We start from the raw sequence: 21,080 nt of genomic DNA, 5'->3' as shown, positions 1-21,080 counted from the left end.
GGACAGGAGGTGTTAGGGGTGGAGAGAGAGCTGATGGTGGGGGATCCCGCTCCCTCCCCCGTCAGTCTGGCCGGCTCCGTCCTCTCGTAGGCTCCGCTGTAGCTCGCAATGTGACACCAGGACGCACACGCACTAGCGCGCTCTCCCCAGCTCACACTCCTTCGCCCTCTCTCTCACATACACGCGCACGCACACACCCACCTCTCCCATAAACACACACACACACATGCACACCCACACCCACGCGCGCCCGCACCGCCCCACGCGCGCACACTCCCGCCCACGCCCACGCCGCGCTCCGGGGAGTCCGGTCCCAGCGAGAGCGCGAAAGGATACGGAGAAGCCACCGGCGGGGAGTGCAGCGGCGCCCCGGGACGCGGCGCCCTCCCCGCGCGGCCGCCTCGGCTTGGGCTCGGCCTGGGGGCCGCCGGCCGGCGATGGCCCCGGATTGCCTGCTGCTGCTCCTCCTGGCATCCGCAGTGGCCGCGATGGAAGGTAACGTAGCCTCCGCGGAGCAAGTTGGCGGCTGGCGGCTGTATCCCCGGGCTGCTCTGGCGGCTTCGAGCCGTCCGCCTCCCGCGACCCGGGGGCACGGCTGTTGGGGAGCCCCGGCCGCGGCGGAGCGCGAGGCTGGGGCGGCACCCCTGGCGCGCCCCACGACTGGCTCCCAGCGCCCGCAGCCGGTTCGCGGAGCCCCCGGCCCTCCCGCGCTCCGGCGCTCCCGGGCAGCTCGGGTCTCCCGCAGCCTCGGCTTGGCTCCGGGAGCGCGGAGCCCGCTGCATTGCGGTGCAGGCTCCTAAGCTCCGGGGGCGCCAGGCTCTGGGGACCAAGGGGCTTCTCGGGCTCTCCAGTCCCTGGAGTGCGGACGCCTATCGGGTCCCCTCCTGTCCTGGCCACGGATGCGCTTAGGTGGCCATGTGCCACCTCTCCTTTTCCTCAGCTCGGGCTCCACGGGCTCCGGTACTCTGGGCTCCGCGGGCTAGTGCCGAGCGCTGGGACCAGAGAAGCTCTGCCCCGATGCCCCGAAAGTGGCCGCCGGAGAGGGGCTGAGTTCATTGCCGTACCCTCGGTGGTCCCGGAGCCTGTGGAGCTGCAGCTTTCCTGGGTCAAGTCGGGGCGAGGCGGACACCTTTGTCGCCTCTTAAGCTTGGGAACGGGGATGCGGTGGGTGGGTGATCTGTGTGGCCGAAACTCGCCCGGCGTCGCCTTCGCCCGGGAAGGGAGACTCGCGGGTTGGGAGGCGACGGGCAGTGACACTCCCCCTGCTACCTAGCCTTGGCTGAGCCTCGGGCAGCGGCCGGGCCAGCGCGCCCCGCGGGCACCGCGCCGGGCGCAGCGGGGAGCACCCGCGCTCGGCTGCGCCCGCGAATCCCCGTGGGAAATCCCTGCCCGGCTCCCCGCCCCCCGCGCCTCCCCCGCCCCCGCTCCCCGCCGCCGAGCGCGGGCTGCAACCCCTCCCGCGAACGCGGCTCGGCCCGGGAGCCGAGCGGAGTTGTCGAGGTGGAAGAGCCGCGCTTCTCGGGAGCGGGCGGGCTGAAACTCCACCGAGGGACCCGGCGCCCGCGCCGCGTTGCCAGCTAGAGGCTCGTTCGGCCAGGCTGCCCGGTCCCTCGCCAAGCTGTTACCGGTTGTCCGGGGGAAACGCCCCCACCGCGGATACCGTGGTCCAGCGCCCCTGACCCCTCCGGAAAGCGCTGCCCTTCTCTAGCCAAACTGGGGCATTCGGGATCCCGGGGCGGGGCTGATTCTTTCCCGGTGTAGGCAAGACCTCTCCGTCCAGCGTTCGTTGTGGTGACGGCCCACGGGTGCGACGATGGACGCCTAGAAAGCTCTCACTTGCTTTTCTGAACATGGTTTTTTTGCTTCGCTTTGTTTTGTTTTGTTTTGTTTTTGTCTGCCTCCCGCTGCCCTTCCTGGCTGCTGGTCTTTGTGCGGAGGGATTGCATTTGGGGACGTGCGGGGACGAGAGCGGGGTGGAGCGCGGGAGACAGACACCCCAGAGCAGAGCTGGCCGGTCGGGTTTGACTTCCGTAGGGGCAAGGGCGGGAGCCGGTGAGATAGGAGGAGCACAGCGCTGTACACTTCCAAAGCAGGCAGGACAACCTTGGTGAGCGAGTATGAGCAACGGGCCAGGCAAGGCTGGACTTTGTTGTCGCGCTGGGGCGGCATGTCCTACCCGCCGCTGTTCGCGCGCGCCAGCGGGCCGGGGCTGAGAGCAGACGAGTGCCCACTTTGGGAACCTGGTCTTGGCACTGGGTCTCCATCGATGAAGGAGGGCACGTGCATGCGAGCAAAATTGTTTGCAGAGCAAGTGTGTGGCAACACACCAGGCATCTGGATGCGGGCAGTTTCCTTCCTAGACCTCTTCTTGGTTATCTCTCCGTGTGTGCTGGGCTGGAGCTGCCCGAAGGAGGGTGCCCTTGTGCGGGGCACACCCAACCCTGTATGTGGGCCCCGTCACTAGGTCGCCTGGAGTGGCTCACGTTGTGGGAGTTGTGTCCCTTCTCTCCACACAGCCCCAGAAACTTTGCCAGTAACCTGGCAAGAGAAGCCTGAGTCTCTGGGCTGGAGATCTCTCCAGCAAGGGTTAAAAGAAACGCCACATTCAGCAGAATATTAAAGCAGCCCCATCGTCCCTGCTCAGTGCGCAGGGATAGTACACACCATTCACTCCCATCTCTCCTCCAACGAACACAGGCAGGTTCATTTTCTCCTCTTCACACACGGAGCCGCCTTCCCGCCTGCCTGGCTGGGCTGGGGCCAGCATCATTTGGTTTGTGATGAGTGAGGAATAATTATCAGAAAAGTGGATCAATGAGCTGCCTACACAGACAGCGGATCCCTCCCAAACTCTGCTGTGGCTAGGGGCGCCTCTCTTTGCTCCTTGGGCCCCTTAACGAGTCTGTCTTCTTTCCCTTGGGTAGTGGGGGATCTGGTAGAATTGCTCTAGGGACAGGGACAGTAGCTCTAAGACCAGGCAGGTCCTCAGCCCTGCCCAGGGCAGGAACAAAGGGACAGTGGAAGCCGTGGGCCAGCTGGGGACCCTTGGCCAGACAGGCAGGCCCCTATGAGACCCTCTGCCTGGGCGGCAGGAAGGAAGGGTCTGGTTGACATGGGGTGTGCGAAACCCACACTGAAAACGAGCACCCCTTTCCTCCCCTTCCCACCCCTTCCCCATTTCCAGCCAGTGGCTCCGGCTTGTGGGGAGAGAGGTGCCGTTGCAGGGAGAAGGCTCTCTGGGGCTTTTAAGGTCTATTTTCAGGGGAGAACGGGGCTGTTTGGGTGGCAGGGATGTTGATATCCTCTGGCCTTCTGGACACAGAGCCAGGCCTCTAAGTCTTCAGACGAGCCGGTGTCTTTTCATGCTGTGTCTGGGAGCTTGCTCAGAATGGGCTGGTGAGGTCTATGAGGGAAGGCCACCATTTGCATTCTCTGAGCTTCCGTCTGGCCTGTGCTCTTCCAAACAGGGTCTGGAGGCCTGGGCTTCTTTCGAGGTGTTTCTGCAGCCATGGGACATGTGGGGCTGGCAGCAGACACCCCGCCCTCATAGTGGACTAAGCGTGTTGGCCTTTCGGGGTGGCAGCCTTCCAGCATCAGTGAAAGCTTATAGCATCCTCCCAGCCCCACCCCTGGCATCCATGAATGACCATGTACCTGCAGGTGGCCTCAGTGTCCGGACACTGGCTGGCCGTAGCACCCCCAGGAGACCTGCGCTTAGGTGTGGCCAGGACTGAAGCCCTGGGCTTGCTATCCTTGAACTCTCTCGTGTGTTTGATGTGGTGGTAGATTTCTTGGGGTTTGACAAATACTGGGTTCACGGGAGAGGTTGCTGATGCATAGATACAAGCCTCAGTTACTGTGCCCCTTTGTGGCATACCCCACCTTAAAATGCAAGGGCACTGAGTTACATCATACAGGTTTAAATCTCCATTACAAGTTCGCGGTGAAAACCCCCCAACCTCAGCCCGTATGTCTGCCACAGGCCGCGGGGTAGGCACTGATTGGCCGTTTCTGCATTTTATGTGACTGTTTCTTTGCTGTGCGCATCTGTTGTGGGCATCCGCAAGTGTGCCTGAGCCTACCAGCGGTAGCAGGCGCCAAAGATTTAAAAAAATGTCTGGGAGAGAAAAGTAAATTTGAGGAAATCCTATTAGGTGATTTTATTTTCTGTGCATCATGGAAAGGTGGTTATTACTCCGTGTTTGTGGAGGGACCCCTCAAGCCAGTGAAGGGAATGCTGGTGAGATAGGGCAATACAGATCCGGGTAACTGCCTGAGAAAATTCTTGGCAGGGCAGATAGCTGCGGAGGTGGGACCCAGCCCCAGCTTGAACCTTCTGGGTCGACAGAGCAGAGTCGCCACCTGTGGTACCCAGGAGCATGAGGAAGGCCTGCTGGGCTCCAGAGTACCCTGCCCCAGTCTCTGCAGCCTTCTGTTGACTTGTGCAGACCTAGTCCTAACTCTCAGAGCCCCTGCCCTGACCCCTCACCAGTACGGATCCTATTTACCAAGCTGTGCTTTGGGAAAAGCCCATGAGGCAGAGATGTGATATGGCATCCTTTACAATTTTACCCATCTAGAAGGAATCTTCAATAAAACAGATTGGACCAAAGAGGAACGGTGGTGCCAGGAAACTCAGGACAGTGCTATGACCCTTTCCTCTGGGTCCCCTTTACCAGACACTACCTATTCTCTAGTTGGTTGACTGAATTTTGTAGACTTGGGGTAGTGGAAGGAGGTGCAGGGTCAGGAATGGGGTCTGGCTATGAGGATGGGGCTGAGGTCCACATGAGGTGGAGGCAGATGGCTGGATTGTGAAGCAGGGGCCTTCACCTGGAATTTTCATCTCCCCACTCTATGGTTTGGGGAAATGTCCTAGTCCCCTGGCCGACTGTCTTTCTCCGTACAGTGCGTTGTGGTGCTTACCTGTTCCAGCGTTAGAAGTTGGACAGGTCATATATGTTGTGAGGATATACCCATACTTGTTTAAAATTAAGGTGCTGTTAAAGTCAAAGATACTTTTTTATTATTGAATCAAAACCATCAACTGTATCATGGATAGCTAGTCTCTAAGCGGTTCTGCTAACACTCAGATTCAGGAGCAAAGTGTGTGCCCATGTGAGCAAAGGGTGGAAGCAATTTTAAAAGCCAGAAGAGGGGAGGATCATCTTGGGTGGTGGTTCTCAGGCTTCAGGAAGCCTCAAGGCACCTAGGCAATTTGTTATAGACTCCTGGGTGCTCACCCCGAAAGTTCAGGTCTGGAGGGACTCTGAAAATCGAGTTCTGGTCTCCGTGAAGATCCTGATGTAGGTGCTTCTTGGAAACCCCTGCTGTCAAGGGAAGGTTCTCAGCTAGGCTACGGTCAGAAATCTTGGGTAGTCTGGCTCCCTTTTGCACTTGCATCAGGATGGCCTGGACATCTGCGTGTTTAACCAAGGGCTCCAGTGATTCAGAGGCAGGCAGCCTGGCACCAGTATATTCGGGAATTGTCGATAATAGCCAACGCTTTATATTAGGTGTTGTTCTAGGTGCTTGACATAAGTTAATTCACTTAATTGGTACAACAACTGTATCAGGTAGGTGTTGTTATCAACCCTACTCCCATTTTTCAGATGAGAAGACTGAGGTACAGGGTAGCTAAGTCATTTGCTAGGGTCGTGCTGCTAGTTAAGTGGCTGTGCATTTGAACCCAGGTGGTCAGGTTCTGGAGTCTATGTTCATAACCATCCACCTTCCTACACCACTTCTGTGTGTTTTGCATGAAGAAAAGCTCAGATCCAGCCAGGGACAGGAAGAATTCCAGCTGCCCATCAGCCATTGGCCATTGGGTACTTCATTGATTACTGGGCACTTCAGGTTTGGGTGATCATGGGAGAAGAATGAGTGTTGAGATCATCTTAGTGCTTCAACTGGAACACCAGTCTCCATGTAGCTCCCTTCCTGCCTCTTTTTCCCACCTCCTACCTTTCCCACCCTACACACACACACACACACACACACACACTCTGCTGGAGACCTGTACCACCTCATGCCTTCCGATCAGGAATCTAGTAGAAGGACTAGAGTGTCTTTCCTCCTCTCCCTGCCCTGGCCAGCTCTCCCAAGGAAGAAATGACTACAGGCAAGTGGCCCCAGAGGAGATAGGCCTGAGCACCCCATGCATCCCGGGATGGTGGACGGGGCATATGGTACCCTTACCTGTCTCCACCTGACAGTCTAGAGCACATCCCTTCACCTGGATTTCAGGAGTCTGCATTCCTTGGAAGAGCTCCCTTTATGTCTCCCTCTTCCGCACTAGCCACTGAAGCAACCTGAATATTTCTGTCAGATTTCCATGTCTCCAAAGGTGGTGGGGAAACAGAGCATTGGATGCCTGCCCTTCTGAGGAAATTACTATAGTAATAAAGTAACACCCTGGGAGAGATTTCATATTTAAAAGCAAAATAGTACATGAGAAATTCCTCAGCTCCTTCTGTGGCTTCCACTTCAATTTCAGCAACTGTTGGGGCTCTCGGTCAGAGTGTGTTTGTGCTTGGAGAGGGGGCATTGACTGGCCTGATCGGGGCTACCTGCTCCATCAAAGACCTCTGACACCTGAAGCCTGAGCTGCCTCGCCGGTTTTGTTGATCACTACTCTGAGGATTAGAGAAACGGGAACACACTTGCCAGGGAGGCCAGGAGGATGGGGCACAGGTGTGGGGGGGTTGGCGTTGGTTCTTTGCTAATGGAAAACTGCTTTCCACCTGACCTAAGCCACAGGGAGCGGCCAGACACACGGTTAGCTCTCTTCTCTCCTTGTGCCTCAGTCTTCTCGTTGTTGACTCAGACTAGAGGAGGGGTCATTACGGGAGAGAAGATAGCGGGAGTTGGGGTGGGGGCTAACCCTGGGGTAGAAGTTGTGTTAAAAGCAGGGGAGTAGACAACACTAGAACTGTCTGGGGCATGGTGACCGCCTGGGTAATTGTGGGTCGGGTGGGAATCCTCATAGGCTGGTGGGGTTTCTGCAGGGGTGGCTCAGGACCCCGTTTTGGGGCATCAGAGATGAGTGAGGGCGAGCTTGGCTAGCATCAAGAAGGGGCTCAGCCTGGTGCCCTCCACAAGCAGGCCCTGTTATAGGGCCCTCCCACCGGCCCGCAGCAGGCCCATGTGGGCGGTGCAGACAGCGTTGGAACCACAGTCCCCGCTGGTCCCACGTAGTAGCATCTGTCAGCTGTCTCTCGGTGCAACTGGCTTGTCAGCTTGTCAGCTTAGTGAGCGAGAAGGCTTCACTTCCACAGCCACGAGAAGGCATCTCGCTCAGTCACTCCCCAGCCAGCAAGGAGTGTCCCTCAGCCCTGTGAAAGCGTACCCGGAGCTGAAGGTCTGGGAGCCCTTCACTGTGCTCTGTGCTCTAAGAGCCTGCTGATGACTAGGGCTTCAGCACAAGCCATTTGCTAAAAGGGAAGAAGGGTACGAGGAAGAAGGACCCCTTACGTCACCTGTAAAAATGTTCCTCCAGGTCAGGTGAAATCCCAGCAGCCCAGACACACCATTAGCAACTGCTTAGGGAGGCTGTGCTGTCCCCTCATGGAAGGGTCCCCTGGAGTTCTCTGTAGCAGAACTGGGCCAATGTGGACACGCACAGGAAATTTCGCGAGAATTACCAGCACTCATTTCTGCCTGCAGATTGCACCTGAGGCCCGGAGGCTCTCCTCTCTCCCCTCCCGCTTCCTGACAGCAAGTGACAAAGTAACTGATTTGAATTTAACCTCCTTGCTCTGCTTCTCCGTCCCCCAGTGGAGGTGATAATAAGCAGAGAAATGGGCAAGGCAGGGGGCCAGGACGGGGACGGGGCCAGCGAGGGGGGCACGGGCCTCAGGCTGTAGCCTAGCACTAGCCTCTGGGGGCTCTCGGAAGCACTGGGGAGCTGAGACTAGGTGTCGGACTTGAAGGGAAGGAACTTTCCAGAAATCCTATATCTTGTTGGTACTAGAACCAGGACTGAACTAAACTCCACCTGCCCATGGAGCCTTTACCACATGCTGGTCCCTGCGTATACCCTTAATATCCAGGCATCCATTCTCCCATTTTACAAGTGAGGAAGCCAAGGCTCTGAGAGGTTAAGTTAAGTGACTCAAGAGCTAAGACTCAAACTGACGTTTCGACAAGTGGGACAACTCTTCAGGCCTCTGCCTCCCGGGTCAGCACCTTTTCCATTAATGTTGCTTATTCAGGAATTAATTCAGGGAGCATCTATTATGCACCAGCTGTTCACTGTCCTGCCAAGTGCTGTCAAAGGTCCCAGACGGTGCTATGGGTCTCCACATTCAGGCTTCTATGTCCAGGCTTTCCTTATCTCTCTGGAACTGCCCGCCCACCCCCGTACCCCCAGCCGGAAGAAACCCTTTTTCCTTCCAGTTTGCCTTTTCCTGCAAGCGCTTTGTCTTTCCTGTGTGCTCCCCAGCAATCAGACCCCCACTGTGGTCATTACTGGTTTTTTGTTTGCTGTATGTCCATCTGGCTCTTGGCTCTGATGAGCTCTTTTGCTTAGGTGGTTGTAGTTCGCCACCTGTGCCTGGCTTTTAGTGGTGGGTGTTGGCGGGGTGCTGGGGGCAAGGCCACCGTGGGTCTCCTGGAGCTGCCTTCACAGGCTCAGCTTCCAGGGGAAGGGAGAGCTGAGGGTGCTCACCTTTGGGGACCTCCTCGGCTTCTGTCCTGTGGGTCCTGTCCTGCCTGGGGCTGTGTTTCTTCTTGAATCCTGGCCGCTCCCACCCACCTGGCCAGGTGCAGACAGCATGACAGCGCAGGAAGGCACTGGGATTTAGCATCAGCTTTGAGCATGGAAGGAGGTGTGGGAGGATGGGGAGAAGAGCAGCCCCTCAGTGTCCTAGTCTCATTGGACTGTGGCCGGTCCCCCTTGGGGCTGTGACAGCGGAAAGGGCTGAGCAGTAGGACTGGGAATAATTGCAGGCAGCTCCACCGGACAGTGGCAGCAGGGAAAATGCCTTATCTGTGAGAGGCAGCCGGCCCTGCGCTAATTATTCTGTTGTTTTCCTCTTGCGGTTTTTCTAACACATCCAGGTAAGACCTTTGCCCTTGGCTTTCTCATTGATGCTGAGGCTGGAACTGGGTAGTGAGCTTGGAGGAGGGGAGAGAGAGAGGAGGAGCCTCACTGGGCTAGGGAGGAGGGGGAGATACCTAGGGATGCTTTCAGCCCCTTTGGCAACGCATCCAAAGGGTCTGGATGGAGGAGCACAGACTATAACTTTTGGGGCAAGGAAGAGGGCCTCAGCCTCATCAGAAAATCCAGTGAGTTTTGGCAGATGCCCAGGGACCTGTGCTGGGCACTGTGTTTGATCAGACCAAAATTGGGTGTCAGATCTCAGATTGGTATTTCAGTTTATCCTGGCCACTGCGTGTGTGGATCTCTTCCAGCATCTTCCCGTCTGATCCAAGACCCTTCCCAGTCCACGTCGTTCTTTCCTCCTGTCCTTCTGGGCAGCAGCATCTCCAGCTGCTTCATTTCCCCCTGCTCCGCCTGGGCACACGTGCACACGCACTACACAGGTACACACACCTGGGCATTGCTCCTGTTTCTTTTTGTGCCTCTGTGCACAGGCCCGATGAGCCTCTGCTGCGCTGTGCCTCCACCTCTGTTGCAGTTTCTCACCGAGCTTTTCTTGGCGAACCCTAACTTACTCTTTAGAATTCCCTGCTGTGGTCACCTTCCCCTGGAAGACTTCTTTCCAGCCCCAGGCTGGATTAGATGGCTTGTTGTCCCTGCCCCAGGGCCTCTACCTCCCTCTGTGGGAGCGCATTCCCCACTGGTCTGCCATTGCGTGTTGCTCTCTCTGGGTACTCCACAGAGCTGTGAGCCTCTGAACGGTGGGGCTCTATCTTGATGGGCACGGTATCCCCTGCGTGTGGCATAGAGGTAGCAGCAGTAAGTGTCTGGTGTGTGAAAACCTGAGATCATGTCTCGTGCAGCAGTTTAAAACATCTCTGTCAATTTTTTGATGCCCTTCTTATCAAATATGAAGCCCAGCTCCTCTCCCCTGAAATATGGGTTGGCCTTCTTATTCACGCTAATAAATGCAATAAGGCAGAAGTGATCCTGTGTAATGTAACGTTGGAGGCGAGGTCATAGAGGATCCCAGCCTCTGCCTGGCTCTCTCTCTCCTGGCATGCTTGCCTTTGTGACCCAGCCACCATACTGTGAGGAAGCCAAGGTGCCACGGAGAGGCCACGAGTAGATGTTCTAGTGCCCCAGCCCCAGCTTAAATCCCAGCCCACTGCCAGCACCAAATGCCAGACGTCAGAGTGAGGGGGTTTCAGACGGTTGTAACTCCCATCCTTCCAGCTATCTGCTGCCTCCCAGCGGAAAGAGACAGGCGGTCCTCCCTGAGTCCTGTCCAGATCACAGATTTGTGAGTAAAATAGATGTTGTCACCGTTTAAAACTATTAAGTTTTGGGTTGGTCTGTTACGCAACAATTGATAACCAAAATATCCTGGCAGAAGTAGCAGAAGAAGAATGGTTTGAAGAAGACGGGAGAGGACTTAGGGAGAAGCCGGGGAGGGAGAGGAGATATGGCATGTCATTCATTCAACATCTAACACATATTTCTTAGCTTCCTGCTATGTGCTAGGCTCCGTGCCCAGAACAGGAGGTGTCCCAGCTCTTGGGGGGACAGTCATGAAGACGACAAATGACATAGAATAGAATTTTAGGAAAGTGCTGTGAAGGGATAAGCAAGGTGTTGGGATAGAAGTGATGTGTGCGGGCTTGGATGACTTGGCATGAGGGAAGAGGTGGGGAAGGGAAGGCCTCTCTCTGTGAGCACGTGAAGGCTGGTCTTGCCAAACAGACTTAGCTTTACTTGGCGCGTGAGATAGATTTTGGCTTGATTACGGTGTTCTTTACAGCCAGCCTGGACCAAGGTAGAATGGGCTGCCTTGAGGGACGATCAGCCCTATCCCAGGTCTCCAAGCGAGGGCTGAGCCGCTGTGAGTTTCATGAATACTCATGCGGAACACGTTTATGGACCATCTACATGAGAAGCATTGTACTTGAAGCTGAAAACCTGAAGGTAAAGAAGACGTAGCCATTCCTTCAAGGAGCCGCCTATTAACAGACTGGTGGGGGAGACAGAGCCATGCGGACTGCAGGTAACAGGACGTATGACCGATTCTGATAGATGCGGTATAACAATTACATGTCAGCTGCTAGGAGAGACCAGATGAGAGGTCATACTTGTTTCCAGTGGGAAGGATTTGGGGAAGGAGCATGTGTATGTGCGTGTGTGTGCTTGTGTGTATGTGTGAGAGAGAGACTGTAGAGAGATCAGGGTGAAGCTCCTGGGGGATGGATAGGAATGTGTCAGATAGAGATGGGAGTGGGTAGGAATGAGAAAGCGAGGCTGAATTATTCTTACTCTCTGTCTCATGAAGGTGGACATCTGCAGCTTTTCATCAAGGGTTTTGCCTATTTTATTGGCCATGTCTTTGGTTGTAGAGACAGATGTTCAACTCAAGCTGGAGGAAAGCAAAGGGTAGGGGGTGATGACTGGTGCTTGTTATTACTGGATAGTGGACTTCGGTTATGAGGATGTCTAGGGCCCCCAGGGCTGTCTCAGGACTCAGTCTCCCTTTTCTCATTCCTTAGCTCTGTGTCTGTGTCTGTGTCAGCCAGGGTCTTGGCAGAAAACAGACTGCAGTCTCAAAGGGTTGATGGAGGTGAGTTTAGTGAAGAGACTCTTTACAGAATTATGAATAGGGTTAAGGGACTCCCTGAGGGGAGAGATGCAGCCAGGGGCTGGTGACAGTGGGAAGCCAGGACTCCCCATGGCTGGGAGGGCAAGAGAAGGGAGTGAGGCTGTTGGGACCTGGCAAGAGCAGTAGCGTGGGAAAGGGATCCCAGACAGGAGCTGTGGGCATAGATAGAGGAATTCAGCCGCTGCCCAGATCATGCAGGGTCAGAGAAGGGATGCTGTAGTCCCTGAACTCCTTCACCTCTGCATCCTCTCTTCCTGCCAGCACTTACCATGGGATGAACTCAGCAAGAAGGCAGGGGGCGTGGAAGCCTGGTTCAGAAAGGTCAGTCTCCTGAGGCTCAGGAGAGGACAGAGAAAGGTAGAGAATGGATCTGAAGGGACAATGAACAGAATGATTTATGTAGACCTTCTGCAAGACAGTCCTATGGCCACTGGCAGCTCCAACTCACATTCTCTGGAAACTTCCACAGAATGAGAAATGCTCACTTCCAGAAATACTCCTCCTAGCAAAAGTCCTGGAACTTTTTTCTCCTTGGCCTTCCTTCAGTCCTAAGCCCCTCTCAGGAATCAGGCTGTCACTGGGGTAATGGAATGGCCAGGCTTGAGGGATGCACTACTCATCTCTAGAGCTGGGGGAAAGAGTTGTTCCAGACACCCTGCCCAAGCACCTGGCGTGAAATGAGGACCGGCTCTCCACAAAAAGTCAGGGTGCTATTACAAGAAGCAGGGGTGGGTGCTGGTATGCCACACCCCTTCAACCTTCTTGCAGAACTGAATCATGGATCATAATGGAGAGCAGTAAAGAAAAGGACGGGGACCGTGGGTGGAGGAGGGGCAGATGGGGGAGGTGCTGTGTCTATGGTGGTCCCGGTGGAAGATCCGGGAAAAGCTGGTGAAACTGAAGGCCATGGAGAAAAGTAAGAACCCAGGATGGCTGGGCAAATGGCTTCTTTCTTGATGAGGATGTTCCCTCTATCCCTGAGCATCGAATAGGGGACAAACAGTAGCATGTTTGGCTAAAGGCAAAGTGATTTTAAGGCAAGGGTATCTCAACCAAGCTCTGAAGAAGGGCTCTTCTTGGGGGCAGGTTGAAAAAATAGGGTGCGAGGGACCCTCTCTCTCACTGTAGCTCTCTGGCTTGTGACATAGATATCAGAACATCTTAAGGTAATCATTACACTTGAGTTAGATACCCAGTGAAGAGCGAGAATGAAAGAAATGCCAACTCCTAGGAACAATGGGATGGCTCATTTCCCTTCATTTTCCCGCGTTATCCATCCTGGCTTAGTCTCACCTGGAATTTCCGTTTTGCATCAGTAGAATATTTTGTTCTGGGTACTTTTTGTCAAGGCTCTGAGACCCATATAAAGATGGCGGGTCTTCAGAGTCCTTTGTAGACTCCTCCCCTCATAAGTTAGCTGTCTCTTCCTCTCTTGAGGAATCTGCTTAGAATACATCAGAGGAGGACTCCATTTGCCCTTCCAAGTTCCCTACTCTTGGCTCCAACTTTCCTCTACTCCTAGCCAAGCAGAAAAAGAACAGTTCAGTTTTTTGTGTGTGTGTGTGTTTTTTAACACAGTAGCACAATGCTTCTGCTCTGCATGAAAACCCATGGTTTTCTTTTTCCAATCAGAAGAAAGTAATTTTCCTTTCACTCACCTGACTAACTTGTTCAGAGCGTCCCCTCCCCACCCTTTTCTGATATCTTGCTGCTAAGTATTTGCCAATTCATTTGCATCTCAATGGTTCCTTAGCAACTATCATACCCTCAGGATGCAGTACAAAGCTGCTCTCCGACACCAACCCACCAGGGCTACTTTGCCCTCTTTTAGGGTATCTGAATTAGGAAACCGAACCCTGCTCAGACACGAAACCTGCTTACTCACAACAACACACGGGTTCGGAGTTACAACGCCGTTCCTCCTCACCTTAACTGAGCACGTGAGCTTCCAGGAGACCCTGGTGACCAAAGGCCCCCAGGAACCTGTTGGCTCCTGAAACCTCTCCTCTGACACCTGCCTTTGGAGGAGAGAGAATCCCAGATCTCAGCAATGGAGTGAGTCTTATCTTCTTCAGATGGGCCATGAGTTCGGTCCATTTTACAGATCTGGCAGCTGAGGCTCAGAGAAGTCAAATGACCTCCCCAAAGAGAAGCAGACACCTGGAACGTGCCAGGGTCAGACCCGAGCTCAGGGCACTGTGGCTTCCGGCTCCACCGTCGTGTGCTGCCTCCTGCAGAGTGACCACTGCCCTCCCCTTGCTACCTCGGGGGTGATCTTTCAGAATCAGTGTAAAGAAAGTTCTTTTTAGCGCGCTTACACTGCTCTATTCGTCTGCAGTCCTAGGACATTTCAGTACCCACTTAACTGGAGAGTAAGTGCCCACGTGAATATCTCGAGTGCGTGTGTCTTTCTGCGTGTGTGTGTGTGTTTATGCAGATGATACGGACAGACAGTGACCCTGTACCATTTAGCAAATTAGAATATCCCGCCTTGAGGAGGTGGTGCTGATTCTGTAGCGGCTCCGGACCTCCGCCGCCGGGCTCCCGGGCCTGGAACAGCCAGGCAAATGGAAGACACTATGCAGAAAAGGACAATGAGAACAGAGCTCATTCTGTGCTGGGGCTGACCTTTGCGACTCCCACTTCACGTTGTTATTAAATATAGGGAAGAGACTGAAAGAACAATTATGGTATTGTCATAATGTATAAGCCTACAAAGCCAGCCATTCCCGAGGAGTCTCGGGCTCTGCTCAGCTTGACAATAGCGGGCCACTCAGCCACGGGCTGATTTTCTTCTCCTCTGGAAGTTGTCTTCATTATTTAACGCGGCAGAAAACCCTAAACGTGCCGCACGCAGTTCTGCCATCGCGGGTTCCAGAAAGCTAGGACGTCAGGGAGGAAAGGGGTGCGGTGCTTGGATTTCTACTCGGGTCCCCGCAGACCATGGTGTGGAGTCTCGGTTGCAGCCGCCTTGATGGTCTGGGCTTAGCTGGGTGTTGGCCCTGGGGGGTCCCGGGGAGAGTTTGCTGAGCCAGTTGAGCTGGCTTCTTGGCTTTCAGAGGAGGCCAGTGAGTGACCGACTGGCTTTCCTACGAAGAGGTGTCCTGCAGAGAGAAGGATCACGGAGCTCCTGTGGCCACTCCCTTCTGCATGCCTTAAGTGTGCGCATATACCCTCATATCCACCTGAGGACGTCACCTGCCTTAAGTGTGCACATACACCCTCATATCCACCTGAGGACGTCACCTGACTACCGATGACCTGGGGCAGAGGGCACTGCAGAGGTCCTCTTAGCAGGTGGCAATTCCGCACCTGGGCGGGGGCTCTGCCTTGTGGCGTCACTTTCTCCGTGGAGATCTGCGTCTAGACCACGTTTCTCAGCCCTGTTCTTGTTGTTGCTGCTCTCAGGAGTCTTCACAGACATTTTCTTCTCAAGCACTCCAGACGCTGTGAAATGTTAATACTACAGACACACTGTACATGTGTTTATATACTGGGGCTTTTGGAAGGACCTTATACCATTGTGATATCTAAGTGTTTTTGTTCCCCTGTATCCCCCAAGAATCTGTTTTCACCCCTGTTCAGAATGCATGACTGAAAAGACGTAAGCCCGGCAGCAAAGTAGCCAGCTCTCAACTGAGTTAGAGCCTTGCTTCGCACCATCTGTTTCTCCGTCTAACTTTTACCCTGGGTGGCACTGACCTGGGAATGGGTGTCTGCCTTGCCTGATCCAGGAGGACCCCCGCTGGCTGGGATTAACCTTTAGTTGTTGGGTCTAGGAGACAAGGGTATAACCAGAAGCCCCAGGCAGTGGGGATTGACCAGTAGGGGTGGAAGTATTTCAGACCCTGAACAAGCATGGCTATGTCAGCTTGTATTTTCTGAATGTCAGCCCTGAGTTTCCCAGATTTGAAAATCATTTCTTGAGTCTATCGGTCCATTTTTTAATTTTAATCTTAATTTTTAAAGATTTTTATTTAAATTCTGGTTAGTTAACATACAGTGTAATTTTAGCTTCAGGTGGACGATATAGTGATTCAGCACTTCCGTGCGTCACCCAGGGCTCATCACAACAAAGACATGCCTTAATCCCCACCTGGGTTCATTCCTTTTAAAGAAATAAATTTTCTTGAGCTCTAATTTATGTATAATAAAATTCACCAGCTTTAATTGTATAAATCCCTTGAGACTTGCCGAAGGAATATGGTTCTGTGGCCCCTGTACCAGCACAATACAGAACATTCTCAGTGCCCTCCCATCCCTTCACTGTCATTCCCCTCCCTCTGCCTCTGGCCTCTAGCAACCACTGAGCTGATTTCTGGCTCTCTAGAAGTTCATGTAAATGGAATCATAGCGTATGTTTGCCTTATTTCACTTAGCGTCATGCGTTTGAGATTGTTGGTGTGTATCACTGGTTCCTTCCTTTTTTAAAAATTTTTTAAAAGATTTTTTATTTCATTTATTTGACAGAGATCACAAGTAGGCAGAGAGGCAGGCAGAAGGGGTGGGGGAAGCAGGCTCCACATCAAGCAGAGAGCCTGATGTGGGGCTTGTTCCCAGCACCCTGAGATCATGACCTGAGCCAAAGGCAGAGGCTTAACCCACTGAGCCACCCAGGCGCCCCGGTTCCTGCCTTTTTATTGCTAAGTACCATCCCATCACAAATGCATCATGCTTGGTTCAGCCATCCAACAGTTGATGGGCATTTTTTTTTCTAGTTTTTCTTTTTGGGCTTTTATGAATAAAGCTACTGTTGTGTACATATCTTCATGTGGACACAGAATGAAACATAGGTTTGCATTTCTCTTGGGCAAGTATCTAAGAGGGGAATTGCTGGAGAAGATGGTAGCTGTAGGTCTGACTTTATGAGACCACCAATTTGTTTTCCAGAGCGGCTGCGGCCCCTTGCATTCCTACCAGCCATGTGTGGGAGTCCCAGGTGCTCCACATCCTTACCGATGTGGTCAGTCTTTTAAATTTTAGCTGATGTGGTCAGTCTTTTAAATTTTAACCGTTCTTGTGGGGACATAATGGCAATTCATTGTGGTTTCCATGTACATTTCTCTATTGACTAATGATGTGCTTCTCATGTGTCTCTTAGCCAGTCATATATACTCTTTGGTGAAAGGGATGTTCAGATCTTTTGTCCATTTTTGTGGTTGGGTTGTCTGTTCCAGGTCCATTTTTGACTTGAATGGTTGTTTGGAGGTAACCAAGGAATGCCACCCCACCTCTGCCTGACTGGGTTGCTGTGTTGTGCTGAGAAGACCATAGGTTGTTATGTGCTGGGTCTTATTCCTGGAGTGGGGCTCGGGACGGACCATGATCTTCTCCACAAGGATGGTTATCAGTTATCGGAGATGAAGTGCATCCCTAGACAGGGTCCAGGACCTTGGAGAGTGGACTGTTGACATGGTCCTGGGGGAGCCTCCATAGAAAACCATCGGGTGATCCAGGATTGTGTTCCGTGTGTTTATTTCCCATACGTCATCCCCAAGTTCTAACCTCTGGGTCTCTGCCATATTCCTGGGGATGTGTGAAGGAAGGGCTTGTGCCACCACCCTGCCCAGCATGGCTGGGAGAGCTGCGTGTCCCTGGTGGCAGCAGAAATCAGGTAGACATCCTCATCCTCTGCTTCCCCAGGGTTTTCTTCTTATTTTTTCCTCCTCCTCCTCCTGTTCCTTCTCCTCTTTCTTCTTCTTCTTATTTTTTAATGAAGAAAGGTGTGATTCTCCTAGGAAGGGTGGTCTGATCCTACACAGGGAAGCATATGCAGGCTTAGGCCAGACTCTCAGGGCTCGGCACCCCAGGCTTCTCCTCGCCTCGCTCCTGCTGCTCCAGCCCTGGGTGGTGTCACAGCCCTCCTGGTTTGTGCTGCATTCAAGCTGAGGAAGGTTCTTTCCACTCCTTTCTGAACTTTCAGCGACAGGCTCAGGATTCCACAGGCTTCGCAACCCTGGTGACGATGTGCGTGCTTCAGTAGGCCTTGTCATGGTTTGCGTGATGATCGGTGACCACAGGAATCGCGGGGGAGGCAACATGTGACAAGGATGCTGAGGCCTGCCATGGTGTCATCAGGGGTTGGTGTGCTCTGCTTGGCCTCATGTTGCTTCTCACAAGCCCCTCTTGTGCCCAAGAGCGAAGCTGCAGTTGGTGCTGTTACCCTTCTGTGACCCACACTGTGGGCAGTGTGGGCTGCCTGAGGGTCCCCCAGGATCCAGCCCAGGGCCTGACACACAGCAGGCACTTGGTGACTATGGAGGGGTGGATGGACGAATGGAGGGACTGGGTCTCTGTTACACTTCATAGGTCACTCAGGGAGAGGCTGATGCTGGTGTCCCCACAGCATAAAGCCAGGGACTCAGCTCAAACCAAAGCAATGACAACAGAGGAGGCCCTGAAAATCTGGTTGTGGAGGCAAGACTGGGACACCCGATGCTGGGTGGAGAGACCCGAAGATAGTTCCGATGAGGAGATGCTGTTGTAAGGCCTGTTTCTAGAGGAATCTTAGGGGCAAACTGGGCTTCACATAATGGAGATGGAGAGCGGGGGCGAGTACATCATGTGAGAAGTAGCAGACGTGGAGGCATAGGGAAAGGCAGGTGCCTGGAGTAGCAGTTACGGTCAGGTGAGTGCTCAGAGGTACAGCAAGGTAGTCAGTGCTGTGGGAAGTCAGAGGACAGAGAGTTTGGAGTAGGTTAGGGTAACCTGGTGGCTTCCTGAAGGAGGGGGTAATTTTGAAAGAACAGGAGAGTTTGCAGTGGTAGGGGAGGCAGGGCACAGATCTTCCTTCCAAGCAGACTTGTCCTGCCCAAAGCTGGCATCATCTGGTGTGGGGACCTGGCAGAGAGCTCTGTCTCTGAGGTGTGTGCCCTTCTGTCTTGGACCTCCTGGCTCCAGAGAACCCAGGATCTGTTCCTGTAGGGAGGGCTCGGCATCACTCTTCCATCCTGAGTCCTGGGGCTGGGTTGACACTGCTGAGATGACTCACCTAGAGGAAAGCAAGAGCCTTCTTGCAGTGCTCTGGACCAGCTTTCCATTAGCTGTTTTCTTTGCTCTCATGCTATGTGGGTGGTCTGTGCACTTCACCTGAGAGCCCCTTGGAACTGCCTCATAGTGACCAAATTCAAGTCCACCTTCGTTGAGTCCCAGGCTCTCAATTTCTGAGTCAGGGAAGCAGCCTCTTTTTTTTTTTTTTTTAAGATTTTATTTATTTGAGAGAGAGAGAGAGTACAAGCACATGCAAGGGCTAAGTGTACATGAGCAGGGGTGGGGGGGTGGAGGATGAGGGTGGAGGGAGCAGGGGGCAGGGCAGAGGGAGAGGCAGACTCCCCACGGAGCAGGCAGCCAGTAGTGGGACTTGATCCCAGGACCCCAAGATCATGACCTGAGCTGAAAACAGATGCTTATCCCACTGAGCCACCCAGGTGCCCCAATAAACCTTCCTTTGAGCATTTATTGAAAGGAACCATTCCAGATTTTTAAAAGAACTAAAGAGACCTAGCAAGTAAATATAATGCATGATCCTTTACTAGATCCTGTATTGAAAAAAAAAGTTGTTCTAAAGGACAGTATTTGGAGAATTGACAGTTGACCATGGGCTCCCAACATTAGGGGAGAGGTTCTTAGATGGAAGTATCATAGCAATGTTAAATGTTCCAAATGTGAGAACCATTTTGCGGCCAAGGAAGAGAATACCCTTGCTGTCTTGATGTATGCACCCTCCTCTCTGAGGGCTCATGGAGGACAATAAACAAGCAAAATAATTAACGTGTATGTATAAATACAAGGAAGGTAATGTCTAACACAATAGCATATATGAAATATTTAATATCCTACTATACCATAAATACGTGTAGAAAGAGAGAATGAGGAAAAATTGGCCAAATGTTAAAAATTGGTGAATCAGGATCAAAGGTATATGGGGGTTCTTTGTTCTATTCAAGCAACTTTTCTGTGTGAAAAAAAGTTTTTTAAAAATACATGCCTTGTTTAAAAGTTTGATGGATGTTTCAGGTTACCCTCCAAAAAGGCTGAACCAATTTATATTCTCACAATGCCATGAGAGGGTTGGTGCAGCTGTTTGACGGAGCTATTTTTAGTCTGCTGTTTTGATGCCAGGGACTTTTTCTGATGCGGTCATATATCAGTTTTGACCTGGGGACATTTTTTACCCCCAATTTATTATGAATATTTCTAAAAGTACCGCAAAGTCATAGTGCAATGAGCGTCTCTGTCCAGCACCCAGATTCCACAGTTGTTAATATTTTACTGTATTTACTTGTCAGTGCGCAGTTTTAGGGGAGGTTGGGAATGGAGACTTGGCAAAGTTCAGAACTTACCAAAGTTAAGTGAAGGAGTCAGACACCATATCTATACCCGGTTTCTTTATCTGCTGCCACCCAGATTTTCCAGAATTGTTTCCAGGTCAGATAGAGCTGAACTTTTTTCCCCAAAGCAGTCTGGCAGAGCATCTGAGTTAGATGGATCTGAACTTAAGCTCCAGCTCTGGCCTGGGGCAAACTATTTACCCTCTCCTTGCCTCAGTTTATTCATCTGGTCAGTAGGGATGATACCACATTCCCGTTAAGATCACTGAGCGTTATTCATGAGACCGCCCTCTGGAAGTGTGCAATACTCGTTATCCTCCTCAGTTCCCCCATGTCCTTCCTTTCATCTAAACACATCTCCAGGCCACCTCCTCCAGGTCCCTGCCTTTACCCTGCCTGCCATGCCTTGTCTGGCCCATGGGTTACTGGTGTGTGGCTCTGTCTCCTCTAGTCCATTAAATGGAGGGCCAGGGGTCCAAGTCTCCATAAGTTGGTACACAGACATGAGGGCTGGGGTGATGTTGAGCAGCCTGCCATCACCGACCCTGAAACCCACGCCAGGGCAGCAGGATCTCCCTGGTCACCAACCCCTAGGTGAGCAGGTCTGGACTAAGTCCCAACAGCCCTGGATTAGCAAGGAAAGAGCCTGTGGCCCATTGTTCCCTTCCTACCGTGTCTCTAGGACTTCTCACTGGACCAGAGTTCCAGTTTGTGGGGAAGGGAAGGCACAGGGATAGGACTAGGGTGGGGAGAGTGAGGCATTCATCTTGTGTGCACAGTTTAAGGGAACATCCAAACCTTCAGTAACCAGGATAAGTATTTTTTGAAAAAATATTTTTTTTGGAAAGATTTTATTTATTTGAGTGAGAGCAAAAGAGAGAGAGAGAGAGAGATAGATCACAGAGGGAGAGGGGGAAGCAGACTCCCTACTTAACAGAGGGCCCGACTCAGGGATGCATCCCAGGACTCTGGGATCATGACCTGACCTGAAGGCAGA

At 52.9% G+C, this 21,080-nt stretch overlaps 1 protein-coding gene across 1 annotated transcript in view; it reads left to right on the top strand.

Moving 5' to 3' along the window:
• The first annotated feature begins 309 nt into the window (after positions 1-309).
• The window catches only part of EPHB1 (EPH receptor B1), a 424,530-nt gene continuing 403,759 nt past the window's right edge, over positions 310-21,080 (top strand). The window contains exon 1 of the mRNA XM_046003565.1: positions 310-495. Within this exon, the coding sequence (XP_045859521.1) occupies positions 438-495 (58 nt within the window). The 5' untranslated portion in view covers positions 310-437. The remainder of the gene's footprint in view (positions 496-21,080) is intronic.

This window comes from Meles meles, chromosome 4, assembly GCF_922984935.1.
Source record: "Meles meles chromosome 4, mMelMel3.1 paternal haplotype, whole genome shotgun sequence".
Taxonomy (NCBI): Eukaryota; Metazoa; Chordata; class Mammalia; order Carnivora; family Mustelidae; genus Meles; species Meles meles.
Note: the sequence above shows the minus strand (reverse complement) of the source record. Positions and strands in the feature narration are given on the sequence as shown.